At 50.8% G+C, this 14,283-nt stretch overlaps 1 protein-coding gene across 3 annotated transcripts; it reads left to right on the top strand.

Annotated features, from left to right (window-relative positions):
- The first annotated feature begins 335 nt into the window (after nucleotides 1-335).
- PLEK2 (pleckstrin 2) lies at nucleotides 336-14,283 on the top strand. Of its 3 annotated transcripts, XM_081117985.1 has the most exons (10): nucleotides 341-473; nucleotides 6,051-6,140; nucleotides 7,448-7,612; nucleotides 8,553-8,734; nucleotides 9,680-9,771; nucleotides 10,070-10,257; nucleotides 10,490-10,591; nucleotides 12,001-12,084; nucleotides 12,985-13,063; nucleotides 13,748-14,283. In XM_081117985.1, the coding sequence occupies exons 1-10, from the start codon at nucleotides 429-431 to the stop codon at nucleotides 13,873-13,875; spliced, it is 1,155 nt and encodes a 384-aa protein (XP_080974111.1). In that variant the 5' UTR covers nucleotides 341-428; the 3' UTR covers nucleotides 13,876-14,283. The 3 variants fall into 3 exon arrangements, with proteins under 3 accessions (XP_080974109.1, XP_080974111.1, XP_080974110.1); XM_081117983.1 differs by lacking the exon at nucleotides 6,051-6,140 and having other exon boundaries at nucleotides 336-473; XM_081117984.1 differs by lacking the exon at nucleotides 10,490-10,591 and having other exon boundaries at nucleotides 365-473; nucleotides 13,748-14,279.

Below are 14,283 nucleotides of genomic sequence, written 5' to 3'. Positions count from 1 at the left end.
ATTACTCAAGGGCAGTACGCTAAGTGCCAGGCGGGCACCTGGGTAAGGCTGGGGCAGGAGGAAGGTGCAGAGACAGGAAAAGTAAGAGGCGGGGGCGCCCTGGGGCACCTGGATGCGGCGCCGGGCCCACTGGGGGGAGGGGGGGCGTGGAAGCCTCCAGGAGGCGACACCGGTCGCCAGACTCTGTACCCGGAGAACTGCTCACCTGGGCACCTTGGGGAGGCGGGGCGGGGCACTGGGGGGAATGCCAGGGATCCCAGCCTGGCCCGACTTCCTCCCTGGGCGCCGGGCGCCGTGGCTCTGGACACCGGCCAGGGGGCGTCGCCGGAGCCCGTCGGAGGCGCTTCCTGCGCGCAGCGAGCGCCCGTGAGCCGAGCGCGCCCACGCGGCGCCGGGACAGCGCACCCGGCGGGCTCCCCGGCGGCGGCATGGAGGACGGCGGCGTGCTCAAGGAGGGCTTCCTCGTCAAGAGGGTGAGCGCACCGGGGCCTCTCCGGACTTTGCCCAGGGAGGCTGGCGGCGGGCGGGCACCCGCGCACCCGAGCGGCGGCCCCGGCGCCAGCTCCACGGAGGACCGGATCGGGCGCCTGGGGCTCTGCCGGGCACAGCTCCGGTCCGCGGGGACGGCCGGTGGACGGCTTGCTATGGAAAAGGGACGGGGCGCAGGCAAGAACAATCCAGATAGCGCGGATAGGGCGCGGAGGTGGCTATGGAAGTGGATATCGTAGTTAAAAGCACTTATTAAAATACGAGGAGTCCGTGCCCTGTGGTTCACAGCGCCGTCCGAGTAATTCCCGCGTAAACACTCGCAATAAGCCAGGAGCCAGGGGGAAGCGTGTGCTGCTTACGGGTCGCTGTGTGTGTGGATATTGCCTCCTTTCGTCTTCCCTACAGCCCTACAGGTGGTAGTGCCACACGGCCCCCCTTTCTCCAAGGGGAAAACAAAACTCCCAGGGGCAGGTAACTTGCTCAGACCTGGGTGCTAGCCTGTGATGCCGCAGAATCGGACCCACTCAGGTCTACCACAAGCCTTTTCCTGTCCACGCAGGGTGGGGATTGCTATCACTCTGCCACAGATGAGCAAATAGGGTCAGAAAGATGAAATCGCTGGCCCAGAACCCCAGGGCTAATAAGAGATAAGACTGGAACCTCCATGGTCAAGGCTTCCCCATCACCCCATGTGGTCTTTCCCACAGCAAGCAGGAGTCCAGGCAAAAATGGGACACACAGGATCAAGGTAGAAAATGAACCAGAGAGCAGGTACAAGAGGAAGTCAGTATTTTAACATTCTTTTAACATTGATGTTCAAGCTCAGCGTTTCTGCTGACATAGTAGCCGAGCATAAAACCTGAGGGTGAGCCCTTTGGCCCTTCTGTTGAGTTTACGGCTTTGGGAGGGGGCTGGATAGAGAGGGATGGCTGTGCTCTCCCTTCCATTGCCTCCTCTGGCAGCCAGATCAGCCCTGAAGTCTCAAGTTGCTTTCAGGTCCGGAGGTAATGTAGTCAAGTTATGTTATACCTTGTTTGATATAGGCGAGTGGGTGTGTTGTTTGCTCAAAACTAAGCAGAGCAGTGCTAGGAGGCTGATGCCGGATCAAGGGTCAAACTGGATATAAGTACAAAATTCCACACCTGCGTCATGCCACTGTGATTGAAGTCATAGGCTGGTCCCTTATGGCTTGTGGAGGCAAATGCACCTCAGAGAGACAGCCTGCAGGGGAACTTCTGTGGGCTCCCACTTTCCTCTCAGCTTCTGAAGTTTGAAGGAAGGTGTTGAGTTGGGCAGGGGGTTTTGGTGGGCATTGTTGATTGTCGGGATAGTGGGGTCCTGGTTAGGGGCCTGTGGAGGACAGACCCCCTCAGATGGGCCCTTGCGGGCCTCCCTGTTCCCAGGGGTTAACTTACATGATTTTCCACCACAACCACCAAGCAAAGTCAGGAGATGATGAGAGGGAAGGAAGGATGTGAGTTCTCTTCTGGACAGGCTGCCAGTTCTGCATGTCCAGCTTACGGAGTCCAGGGGACAGAGAAGTGAGGACAGTCATCAGGTCTGACCCCAAAAGCCCACAATAGAGGCTTGGCTGAAACACATAAAGCTTATTCCAGCCAAACCCAAAGACAGGGCTTTGGAGCCTGACACTGAGGCAAGCAGAAGACACCCCATTCTTGCAGTGTGAGGGATGTAGTCTACTGATCAATCTCAACTTTTTCTCTCCCCCACTTCCCCTTTCCTGGTAGCTCCCGTGTCCACCAGAGAAGTTGCGGGTGGCTTGTGGTATTCCATAGATTTAGGAGGGTTTGCAGTTCAGAGGTGGGGCAGGGCCGTAGCTGGAAGCCCAGCCCACAGAACAGTCATCACAGGTGAGGGTGAAGCAGGAGCAGGCAGGAGCATGAAGGATTTGGTTCCTACTCCTGCCCAGACAAGAAAAAAGCAGAGCTCCAGGCAAAGCGCAGGCTGTTCCCTAGGCCTGACTTTAAAGGAGGGGGCCGGGCGGGGAAACCGGATCAGCGTGGGTGGGACTTTTCCTTTCAGGAGAGGCAGAAGCACTTCAAGCATCGCTGCCCTGTTCATCCCTTGAACAGCACTCTTAAAAAATGACATGGCAAGGTTAACATGCCCCGGCCTAGAAATTTCATTAGTGGGCCTCTATCCAAAGGAAACACCATAAAAGGTTTATGAACAAAGTGTTATTTATGGGGTGAAAAATTGGAAACTACCTACATATCCCCCCAAGTAGACAAATAATTAAGTAAATTATAGTTATGCAGATGTTTAAAATGTCTGTAATATTATAACTTAAAGAGGAAAAGTATAAAAGGTGTAAGTAATGGAAAATGTGCATAGAAAAGAAAAATTTAGAAGGAGTTCTGGAGGCTAGAAGTCTGAAAACCGAGGCGTTGGCAGGGCCAGTTCCTCCTGGATCCTGTAGGGGAGAATTCCTCCTTGCCTCCTTTGCTTCTGGTATTTGTGGGCTGTAAAGGAAAAACCCAGATTTTTTTCCTTCCTATGTAGTTCCTCCCTACTGTGTGTGTGTGTTTATCCTGTGAGTTTACTTTTATGCAGAATACTCCACTTCTGACACTTCTGGGTGTGTGGGTTTTCCCCCACCAAGCAATTCTCTGTGACACCAGCTGGGTGTCCTACAATTTAACTCAATTCTGACACTGTCTACCCAGGAATAGTGTCAGATTCCACAGGTCCCACAGGACTGCCCTACCCCAACACACACACACACTTCAGCTGCTAGTCACAAGCCTGGGTTACCACCTGTGCTTCTGACCAAACAGCTATAGCTGGGAGGTTCCAATGCCCCCTCCTTGGGTTTGATTAATTTGCTAGAGTGGCTCACAGAACTCAGGGAAACACTTCCTTAGGTTTACCAGTTTGTTAAAGGATATGTAAAGGATACAGGTAGGCAGCCAGATGAAGATATGCACAGGGCAGTGTATGTGGGAAGGGGCGTGGCACGTCTATGCCGTCTCTGAGCACACCACTCTCCCAGTGGTCACCAACCCAGGAGCTCTCCAAACCCTGTACTTTGGGATTTTATGGAGGCTTCATCACATCGGCACAATTGATCATTAACTCTTTTTTCAGCCCCTCCCCTTTTTCAAGGTAATGGGGGTGCAGGGTTGAAAATTCTAAGCTTCTAATCAAGGCTTGGTCTTTGCAGTGATCAGCCCCTATCTAGGAGCCATCCAGGAGCCCACCCAGAGTTGCCTCATTAGAGCAAAAGACACTGATGTCACCTGGGAAATTACAAGGGCTCCAGGAGCTTTGCCACAAACCAGGGGCAGAGACCAATATATGTGTTTTCTGTGATCTCACACAGACAATCTTTGGTGTTCCTGGGCTTGTAGATGCATCTCTCCAATCGCTGCCTCCCTTGTCACATGACCATCTTCTCCCTGTGTGTCTCTCAGTGTGCAGGTTTTCCTCTCTGTGTAAGGACACCAAGCATATTAGGGTCACTAGGTCACCCTAATCCAGTATGACTTTGTCTTAACCAGACTGTATCTGCAAAGACCCTATTGCCAGATGAGATCCCCTTCAGAGGTACCAGGTAGCAGACTTCAATCCCTCTTGTGGGGACATAATTCAGCCTATAGCAAGTACAATACCTGCTTCTTTGGGGTTGTAGGGTCTTGGGCAAGACCTTTCTGAGCCTCAGTTTCCTCATCATTACAGTTAGGGAGTAGTATAGGCTTTTTCAAAGGGTCCCTCCAGCTGTAACATTCTGTGCCTCTTAAGCCCAGCCTAGGGTTGCCATCCCAGCTTATGGACTCTCCTCCTCCCCCCTGAAGGAGCTTTAGGGACTCTAAGCCACTCATGGTTCAGCTGGCTTCTGGCTCCAGCGAGCCACTTACAGACGAGCCTGGGGATGGAGGGAACTGCCCTGGTGGAGGACCTTGGTCAGCTTACACCACTGTGTTTTTGGCCTCTGACCTGCTTTGTCTGGTGACTTTAGACCCGTCCCTTACGCCCTCTGAGCACGGCGTGGCTTATCTGGAGAGCGGGGATAAGGCTGCTGTCTTCCCGTTTTGTGGGTTACTGCAGCAGCCTCCAGCTGAGCCGCCCGCTCCAGGGCCGCTGCTTCACTCCTGCGCTGTCACAGTGTGGTCTGGGCGATCTTTTTGACAGAACTTACGCTTGTCATCCTCTGGCTACAAGATCAAACTCTACAACACAGGACCTAAGGCCGCTGGGCCCCTCTCTCTTCCCGCATCCCTTCCTCCCAGCCTCTGAGCCCCACCCATATAGAACTATTTGGAGTTTTCCAGAAGTCGAAGCAGTTTTCTGCTCTCCCTTCCGTGCCTTCCTAACCTAGCCAACTCCACACAACCTTCACCGCTCAGCCCCAGTACCAGCTCCTCAGGGAGCCCGCCTCACCCCACCGCGCCCTCCTCCACTGCCTCGGAATGAGCTCTGTCTCCCATCTGAGCCCCTTCTTGGTTTTGCATCACACTTTACATTAGTTATCTATCCATGCGTAACAATTACCTCAAAAGTTAACATCTTAAGACAACAAACATTTATTATCTCACACAGTTTCTAAGGTCAGGTAGCCAGGAGCAGCTCAGCTGCAAGATTCTGGCTCAGAGACTCTCATGAGGTTGTAGCCAAGATGTTGCCCAGTCGCCTGAAGGCTTGACTGGCTGGAGGGCCCATTTCCAAGCTCATTCACATGGGTAGTGCCGGAGGCCTCAGTTTCTCACTTCTCCACTCTCCTGCCATCTGTCAGGACCGGAATCCCTCCACTGCAGCCACACAGTATTGTTACACATCAGAATATTTTGCCTTTTTTTTTTCTTCTCTACTGGTATAAGTCATGATCCTCTAAGTGTCTCAATACACAAAACCTTTTCCATATTCTAGATTATTTACTTAGCACAGATCCCTGTAAGTGGAATTACTGGGTCAAGGAATTTGAACAGTTCTATGGAGAACACCAGCTGCTTGAGTTTTCTGTCTGCGTAGTGAATCCCTTCTCCTCAGCCCTTCTCCTCAGCCCTCTCTCCTTTGCCAGCAGTCAGGACTCTTAGCTGCTTATAGCACATGCCACTAGCAAGTTTGAGCAGTAGGGGTTTCACGGAGAGTAACAAATAGTAAGGAACTCAGGAATATTTGGGAGGGCCAGAGAACCTGCCTGGGATGCTATAGCCAGGGACGCTGCAGCCAAGACAAAAATGCCCAACAGCGCCACCAGACATTTCTAGTGGAAACCACTGCTGGCACTGGGCCACTTGGGCCTGATAACCCTGGGGCTGGTGTCAGAACTGACCCTGTTCTCCCACCATGTCCTTGTCACAAATTCCTGTTTCCCATGTTTGGTTGCTGCCAAACAGGCCTCATTGCTCCATGCATGTGACTGGCAGCAACTTGGTCACCTACCTGCTCCCTTTGTGCCAGGGATTCTGGGAAATGTAGCGAGTTGTCCAGGAAAGTGCAGTATCTCCTTATTGGCTTGTTCTGCTCAACAGCTGTTGGTTACACTTTTCTCCATAACACCCCAGCCTCCTTTCTCTTTTTCCTGTGATTTCATTTGCTAGGTCTGCCATAACAAAATACCCCAGACAGGATGGCTTAGACAAGAGAGATTTACTTTCTCACAGTTCTGGAGGCTGCAGTCCATGATCAAGGTATCAGCAGCATTGGTTTCCTCTGAGGCCTCTCTTCTCTGCTTTTGTGTGGCCACCTGCTTGCTGTGTGTTCACATGCTTTCATGAGTGTGTTCTAAATCCATTCTTTTCTGGGCCTCAGCAGACAGTCCCCCATCCTTTGGTCTGTTCTAGAAACAGGCTCTCTGCCTTCTTTTGACTATCTTATCCATTGGCTTTATTGTCTCCCTGAGAGCCCCCCAAACTACCCTGCCTTTCAGGCCTGCCGCACCAGGCTAGGTAAGACTGTTGGCGTCCTTAGCGCTGGTAGGCCGTGTGTGGCTTCAACTTTACAAATTTCCTGCATCCTTTGACTAGTTATAGTTTTTCTAGGAATATATCCTAAGGAAAAAAATCAGAAATGAGGATCAAAATTAATGTGCAAGGATATTCATTGCAGAATTGTTTATAATAGTGAAAAAGATGAAACAATTCAGCTACAAACATAGGAGATTGACAAGTAAGTGATGCATCCACCTAGTGGTCACTTAAAAATATGTGTTAAAGAGATTAATGGTGTGAGACAATGCTCAGCAAAGCTCAACAAAGCAAAAACTAGAAAACAGAAGTATATGTAATATGGTTCTGATTTAAAAAAAAAACAAAACCCACAGCATTAGAAAGTAAATATTAAAAGAAAAAAAGACTGGAAGGAAATACAGCCATCAACACAGCAATGGCTGTCTCCTCGTAATGGGAGTTTCTCTTCTGTATACTTTGCAGTGTCTTTCAAGGTTTATAACCAGAAAAAAGGCCAAATGGGAATGAGAAGGCCAATGCCAAATGTTACATATTCAAAGGAGATGACAAAGATATCCAAACAAAGATAATGCTTTCTTCATGAGAATGAAAATAAAACATATGATTCTGTACTAGATCCTTTGGCCATTAAAGACATTATTGGGGCAATTGGCGAAACTTGTACTGGGTTTGTGGAATAAGTGAAAACATAAATGTACATTTCCTGATGTTGATGGCTGTATTATGATTATTTTGGAAACATTTATTTTGTGTGGGAGATACACAATAAAATATTCAGAAGTGATGGAGCATCATGTTAAACATGTACTCTTAGATGGTTCTGTAAAAAAGTTAATCATCTTTTCTCTGAAGTGAAATTATTTCAAAATAAAAAATATATATATTAAGCTAAAAAAAGATAATGCCATCCCCCTTATTGGAGAGTCAGTCCTATGGCACAGACTGGCTACCTGTACCATGGGACACCTCTCCCTGACAGTGCTGTGCTCTCAGCCACCTCACCACAGGGCTCTGCTGTCTGTCTTCAGGGTCATGTTGTCCACAACTGGAAGGTGCGATGGTTTGTCCTTCGGCAGAACACGCTGCTGTACTACAAGCTCGAGGGGGGTCAGAAGGTGACCCCTCCCAAGGGCCAGATCCTTCTGGATGGCTGCACCATCACCTGCCCCTGCCTGGAGTATGAAAACCGACCCGTAAGTGAAGGCCCTGGCGTCCCAGCTCCTCCCTGCCCCGGCCCCTCCCACCGCTGGCCTCTGGTGAAAGCGGTGTAGATAATGGGAAGAGCTGAGTTATCATTGAAAAACCTCCTTCAAATCCTGGCTGAACCACGTACTGGGCATGTGACCTTGGGCAAGTAATGAACCTGAGTCTTACCCCCTCATCTATAAAATGGGATAAAAAATGACACCTGACTATCTCCCACGAATGTGATGGGGATCCTGTAGGCTAGGAGGCACTACGCAAATGTGAGTAATTAAAGCAATATGATGGCCTTCATCCCCAAGGGGAGCATGTTCCAAAAGTCAGGGACAGCTCCCACCCTACCATCAAAAAAGTATCTGACTCAATCATTTATTGAAGGCCCAGTATGTGCCAAGAAATTGGCTGGGCTTGGAGGAGCCGAGGAAGAAAATAGTAAGATCACTTCTTCAGCAGTTAATAATGTTAGTATGAAAGCAAGTGGTTAACTGAAAAATATTCAGAGTTTCGAATGTTGGTTCAAACATCATTAGCCATAGAGGGGACTGTATCTGAAGAGGAGGAAGACGGCTGGGTCAGGTACGGCTTTGCGAAGAATGGAAACTTGGGCAAAGATCTGGAAGAGGAGAGGCAGATGCTCCAGGCAGATGGAAGGTCTTGAGTAGAAGGAAGGGGAGACAGAGAGATAGATTTGGACATGAGGAAGGCCACTGTGGCCAAAGAAAGGAAAATGTTCACTGAGGGAACAGTGGGAGAATGGCTGGGGCCCGATGGAGGTACTGGGGAGCCACTGAAGGTTTTGAGTGAGAGAATGAAGCTCTCTTAGGAAGACTAAAATGAGGAACGAAGCTCAGTTCCTAATAAGATTGCTCGGTCCATAAAGAGGGTACCTCACCTCTGAGTGCTGGTCTGTCTGGCTCTCTCCTCCCGCAGCTCCTCATTAAGCTGAAGACCCGAACGTCCACAGAATACTTCCTGGAGGCCTGTTCTCGAGAGGACAGGGACGCCTGGGCCTTTGAGATCACGGGGGCTATTCACGCTGGGCAGCCTGGGAAGGTCCAGCAACTCCATGTACAGAGGAACTCCTTCAAGCTGCCCCCTCACATCAGCCTGCAGTGAGTGCCCGGCCCGGTCCCTCGCTCTGCCCGGCTCTGCGGCAGCCTCTCCTGTCTGTGTGCAGTGGGGAGGGGGCTCTGTTGTTGCTACACAGGCCTGACTGCTGTCACCGTCGTGCTTCAGGGCCTTTCGCTGACACTGTCCCGTTTGTATTAGTTTCTCTGCCTGGGAATGGCCCTGCCTACCCACCCTGCTCCTATGTAACCCCTTGGGGCCTCTGCCGCTTCAGCCCATCGCAGCATCTTAGGAGCCTCCCTCTGGTTTCAGTCAGGGTGCTCAGGGCTTTGTCACAGCTCCCAGGAACCTCCACTCGCCAGTCATGGGCTTGTTTGCAGCCTGGTGGCAAGAATGATGTGTTCTTGGAGCAGCTGCATCCTTGCCCTGAGGTGCTCCTCCTTCATTCATTCATTCACTCAAGAAATAGTCCTCAAGTGCCTGCTGCGCACCGCACCATACTCTCAGGAGATGCGAGTGGGGATAAACCAAGTCCCATTCCAAGGGCTTTCCAGCCCAAGTACGTAACTAGAAAATAAGAAAAGAGCTTCCACTGGTGGCAGGAATCGTCTCACAGAACAGAAGGAAAGCAGGTCAGTGGTGCAGGTGAGAGCATAGAGCAGGGGTGAATGAAAGGAGTTCCCATCATGGAAACTGCAACAGCAGCCCATTTGCAGGAAATGCCCCTAACCCCCGAGCAGCAGGAGTCACAGCTCTTTAGTTTTACTACAAAAGCAATACCTGTCTAGGATAGAAATGGGAGAATATTTAGATGAGCAAGAAAAAAAAGAAATGATCTAAAATCCTGTCTCAAATTCTGACCGCTCTCTTTGTGGTGTGTATCGCACTGTCTGCCACTTGCTTAATACCCTTAGCAGAGACCCTGGGACCCTTTCTCATACCTGTCAGTGCAATGAGAGGCCCCTCTCCTTTGCCTTCCTCCCATGTAGTCGCATCGTGGACAAGATGCATGATAGTAGCAGTGGAATCCGGCCAAGCCCCAACGTGGAGCAGGGAAGCACCTACAAAAAGACCTTCATCGGTGAGCCTTCCCTCTTGGAGGGAAGCGGAAACCCGGGGCGTGGTGACCTGCGAGGCCAGCCCCAGGTGTTCAGCAGCTTGTGCGGAGGCCAGGGCTGCCCGCTGGCCAACGGGCTGGCTTGACATGCACGCGTGGGTGTGGCCACAGCTCCACGTAGCAGGTGTGGCCTTTGGTCTGCTCTTGTGTAGCGCCCCAAGGCTGCCAGGAGGTCAAAATCAGTGAGGTCACAGCCAGGCACCCCCGGGGAGGCCGGCCTGTAGCCTGTCGCCTGACCGGCACTGCTCTTGCCCCGATGCAGGCTCCTCCCTGGTGGACTGGCTCATCTCCAACAGCTTTGCCGCCAACCGTCTGGAGGCCGTGACCCTGGCCTCCATGCTCATGGAGGAGAACTTCCTTAAGCCAGTGGGCGCCCGGAGCACGGAAGCTGTTCGCTCCGGGGATCTGGCTGAGCAGTTCCTGGATGACTCCACGGCCCTGTACACTTTTGTAAGTTATGGATAGAGGGAAGAGGGAAGGAAGAGGGGCAGAGGGAAGGAAGAGACCACAGAGTGGAGGCCAGGGGGGTCATCACGGGTGGAGGCCTCGGGTTTAGGGGACAGCTTCACCCCCAGGTGGAGTGGGCTTCTCTACGGAGGATTTTCCTTCTTCCTATGGTAGTCCCCACAGCCTGTAACTGGGACTTTTTGTGACAGAATCCTTGTTCTCTTCTTCCCACGAGGCTGAGAGCTACAAGAAGAAATTAAGTCTCAAGGAAGACATTAATCTGAGCACTATGGAGTTAAGTGGCACCGTGATAAAGCAAGGCTATCTGGCCAAGCAGGTATGGCTGCCTTCGAGCAGGGAGGAGATGGATAGTTCTCGAACTCAGGGGAGGCAGGAATTTCCCGAAAGGGTGGGAAGCCCTGAGACTGCTAGAGGCACTAATTATCAGCTGGATCAGCTAAAGCAGAAGCCGGGCAGCAGCCACAGCAAGCAAGTCAAGGGGATGCACGTTCCCCCTCCACGAGCCCTAGACAGGGGTGGTCGGGGAAAAGGTGCACACAAGTAGTGATCACAACATTCAAGAAGGTCTGCGCCACTGCCCCGTTCCTGTTTGCCCGCAGGGGCATTGCTCCTGGGTTGGTGTTTTGCATTCGCTGCCTTCCGCTCTCTGAGGCTTTCTAGGGTCTCTGCCGCCTTTGGTGGGACTCTGCACGCTCCCTTCATACACCTTCTGAACAACCCACCTCAGTAGGTTGAAGATGAAATTTTACAGGGTAATCTCAGTGTTGAAACTCTGACCATGGCCGCTACTGCTGACTTTGGGACAGCAGCCCGTTTAGCGGGAGACAGCCATGGTGCAGTCACACCTGCGGCGCTTCTACCCGTGTCTGACAAGAAGGCTACTCGCAAACAGAATGACCGCATTCGGGCGTAGGAGGTGTCGGTGGACCTCTGCACGTCCCCCCCGTTTGTTCGCATCTCACACACCACGTGAACGTGCGTGTCTGGACCGTGGGCACGTGTGCTGCTCAGCGCCACTCCTGCTGTTACTCAGAGCACCTGTTGTCACCTGTTTCTTGCACATCAGGATTCCCATCTGCTCTCAGACTGTTTACATCCATGAAACTGCCCAGTGGGAGGCTAGCGAGGGCAGGTAGTGAGACCCTGGGAGACCACAAGGAGGGTGTGGGAGGGACCCGGTGTCCCAGAAGGGACGGCTAAGGAAGCTTTGTGATTTAGGGGGTGACACCAGAGAGCCATACTCTCATCGATTATCTTAAACATAATTGATCACTTCTTACTTTTTCTGGTGCAGAATGTTAAGTGGTTTTTACTGTGTGTGTGTGCGTACGTGTGCAGGCAGCTGTCGGTTTGTTTTGGGACTAAGCTGACACTTAAGTTGGTGCCCTTGTGTTCAAGTTTGCTGTGACTTCTCAGTCCGGTTGACACCTGCTGCCCCCCTGTCCTCCTTGTGCCCTGAGTGGTGTCTGGGTAATGCTCCCCCTTTCCTTCGGCGCTGACCCTCTTTGGCTTTGTCAATTCAACTAAAGGTGACTGTTTTTGCTGAGTGTCACTGAGCAGGGGAGTCCATGACACATCGCTGCCATCCTTGGGGCTCTGGCAGGCTCTCCTTAGAAAGCAGTCCCATTGGAGCCAGCTGGCTTGGAGGTTTGGCATTCGATAGAAGGAAGTGGGAGGAAGTGGCTTAGCTGTCACCAATGAGCCTTAACCCTTTCGTTACCTCAGGGCCACAAGAGGAAAAACTGGAAGGTGCGGCGCTTTGTTCTGAGGAAGGAACCGGCTTTCCTGCATTACTACGACCCTTCCAAAGTGAGTACCGCGTGCTCACCTGGTACCCGTGTGAGGCTTCCAGATACTTCTCTCCCAAGCATAGCAGGCAGCTGGCTCCACGTCCTTCCTCTCAGCATCCTTACCATAGCTTCTGCCACACTCTGCCTTTCCTTCCACAATCCAAGCTGCTCTTATAAAAGTATGATCGCTCTTTTCTTTCATCATGTCCTTGCCTGCTCAGTGCATCTTCATTATTTTGCGAGGAAAAGCATCTTTTAGTCTCTCTAAAGCTTGCTCTGTGGGTAGAGGGTGAGGCGGGCTGATGGACCCCAACCAGGTGCTTCCTAGGGTCTTTGCCCCTTTCTATCCCATGAATTCTGCCCCCTCAACCTCTTGTCCCCACCAATGTTTTGAAAATGTTCTTTTACTATACACTACTATTTAAGCCATAATTTACTAATTTTTTCTTCCTGATCAAAGAATTGCTATTCTGAGTTTCAGATAGTATTACTGTGAGCTGAGTTGACCTAATTCCAGTCAAAAGAAAAGGAAAATGGTCTTCAGTTGGCCTGTTCAACCTTGTCTTTGGTAGATGTATGATTTTCATTCATTTTTTGAAAGATTGAAGACTGGGCAGTTCCTCCCTCACTGAGCTTCAGTCAGGAACCCCCATCCTGGGCATGAAGGAGTCCCTGGGACCCTGCCAGACCCCAGCGAGAGAGCTGAGGGCCAGGGAGGGGTGTGGCACTGCTGCAGGTGGTGTGAAACAAAGAGCCCAGACTTACTCACTGGTGCCTGTACCGTGGCCGAGTGATGTCAAAGTTCAGCCTCATCTTCTGTTACTGACTCCTTTGGCTGGCATGACTTATGGGTGAGAGTGCAGCTCTTCCCTCTTGTCCGTTCATACCATTTCCTGATCAGGTCTCCTTCCCTTTGCAGGAAGAGAACCGGCCAGTGGGGGGGTTTTCTCTTCGTGGTTCACTCGTGTCTGCTCTGGAGGATAATGGTGTTCCCGCTGGTAAGGCGCAGCTTCGGCCCCGGCCTGATGATCTCAGGGGCCTCTCTCCTGCACTCTCAGTAATGCTCTGCTGACCAAGGATTGAGCTGTGGGGGCTGAGTAGGGCTTTCTCAATGAGACGATGAATGGTGTGAGTTTTGAAGACAGTTTCAGAATTAGAGAAAAGGGCATGTGTTCTTAGTTTTAACAATGCAACTATATATAATCCTTGTCTTTATTTCCCCTCAATTTCTGTTTACTGGTCCATAAACTTCCACCTAAGAATATTAGCTTACACAGTGTTTAAGGGTTAGCAACATGCTTTAATATCTATTGTCACACTAATTTCACAATAGTCAGCTAGGGTAGGAAGATAGTATCATTCCCATTTTATGGATGTGGAAATTAAGGTTCAAAGAAGTTAAACAATTTAAAGTCAAATCCCAAATCTGTGCCTGCTCTTTATATAAACATACTAGATTCTCTGATGTCAATGAATCTGTAGTTCTATGGTTAGCATAGGCGCCAGGCCAGGAGGGCTTCCAAGAAATTCCAGACATACCACTGGCAGGCCTGAAGGCACAGGCGAGAGGGAATGGGAGGGAGGAAAAGAAAGCTCGCATCTGGTGGGATTCCCTAACCGTATCCATTTCCGCTTCCAGCTGAAAGCAGACATGAGTATTCACGGACTTTTTTCCTGCCTAGGCGTTAAAGGGAATGTCCAGGGAAATCTCTTCAAAGTGATTACTAAGGATGACACACACTATTACATCCAGGCCAGCAGCAAGGCTGAGCGAGCAGAGTGGATTGAAGCTATCAAAAAGCTAACGTGACAAGGACCCGAGGGAACAGGACCAGGATTCCTCCCACCTACCAGATGATACAGACGGATTTCCTGGAAAATGAGTGTGTTAATGTAACTATTTTGTACTGTTTTGGAGTGAGTCTGAAGAGTTTCCTAGATTACATTTGGCAATGGTGCTATTTCCTTCCCCACCTTCACGTTAACAACCTGGAAATGCTAGAACAGCTATTAGGCGTCAGCATGTTGACTTGCGCCAGTCATCATAGCCAGCCACCCTTTCTTCGGGCAAGAAAGTAGGTTTCCTTATAACACTAACTGGCCATGTTTTAATACTAAATAAAACCCTAGCCTCATGGCAGCTCTCTCTGAAATGCCGTCAACAACTCTTAACTCCTTCTTTGGAATTAATAAAAATTGACATTTGTTTCTGGCTATT

Source organism: Miniopterus schreibersii, assembly GCF_964146895.1.
Source record: "Miniopterus schreibersii genome assembly, chromosome: 1".
Lineage (NCBI taxonomy): Eukaryota > Metazoa > Chordata > Mammalia > Chiroptera > Miniopteridae > Miniopterus > Miniopterus schreibersii.
This window is presented reverse-complemented; position numbering and strand designations above follow the sequence as displayed.

What these genes read in the sequence shown, in the direction of transcription:
- PLEK2 (XM_081117985.1), top strand. Translation starts at nt 429, where the DNA reads ATGGAGGACGGCGGCGTGCTCAAGGAGGGCTTCCTCGTCAAGAGG. An exon ending in AGGGCTTCCTCGTCAAGAGG is followed by an intron (nt 474 to 6,050) that starts GTGAGCGCACCG and finishes TTCATTTGCTAG; the next exon opens with GTCTGCCATAACAAAATACC. An exon ending in GGATAATGGTGTTCCCGCTG is followed by an intron (nt 13,064 to 13,747) that starts GTAAGGCGCAGC and finishes TTTCCTGCCTAG; the next exon opens with GCGTTAAAGGGAATGTCCAG.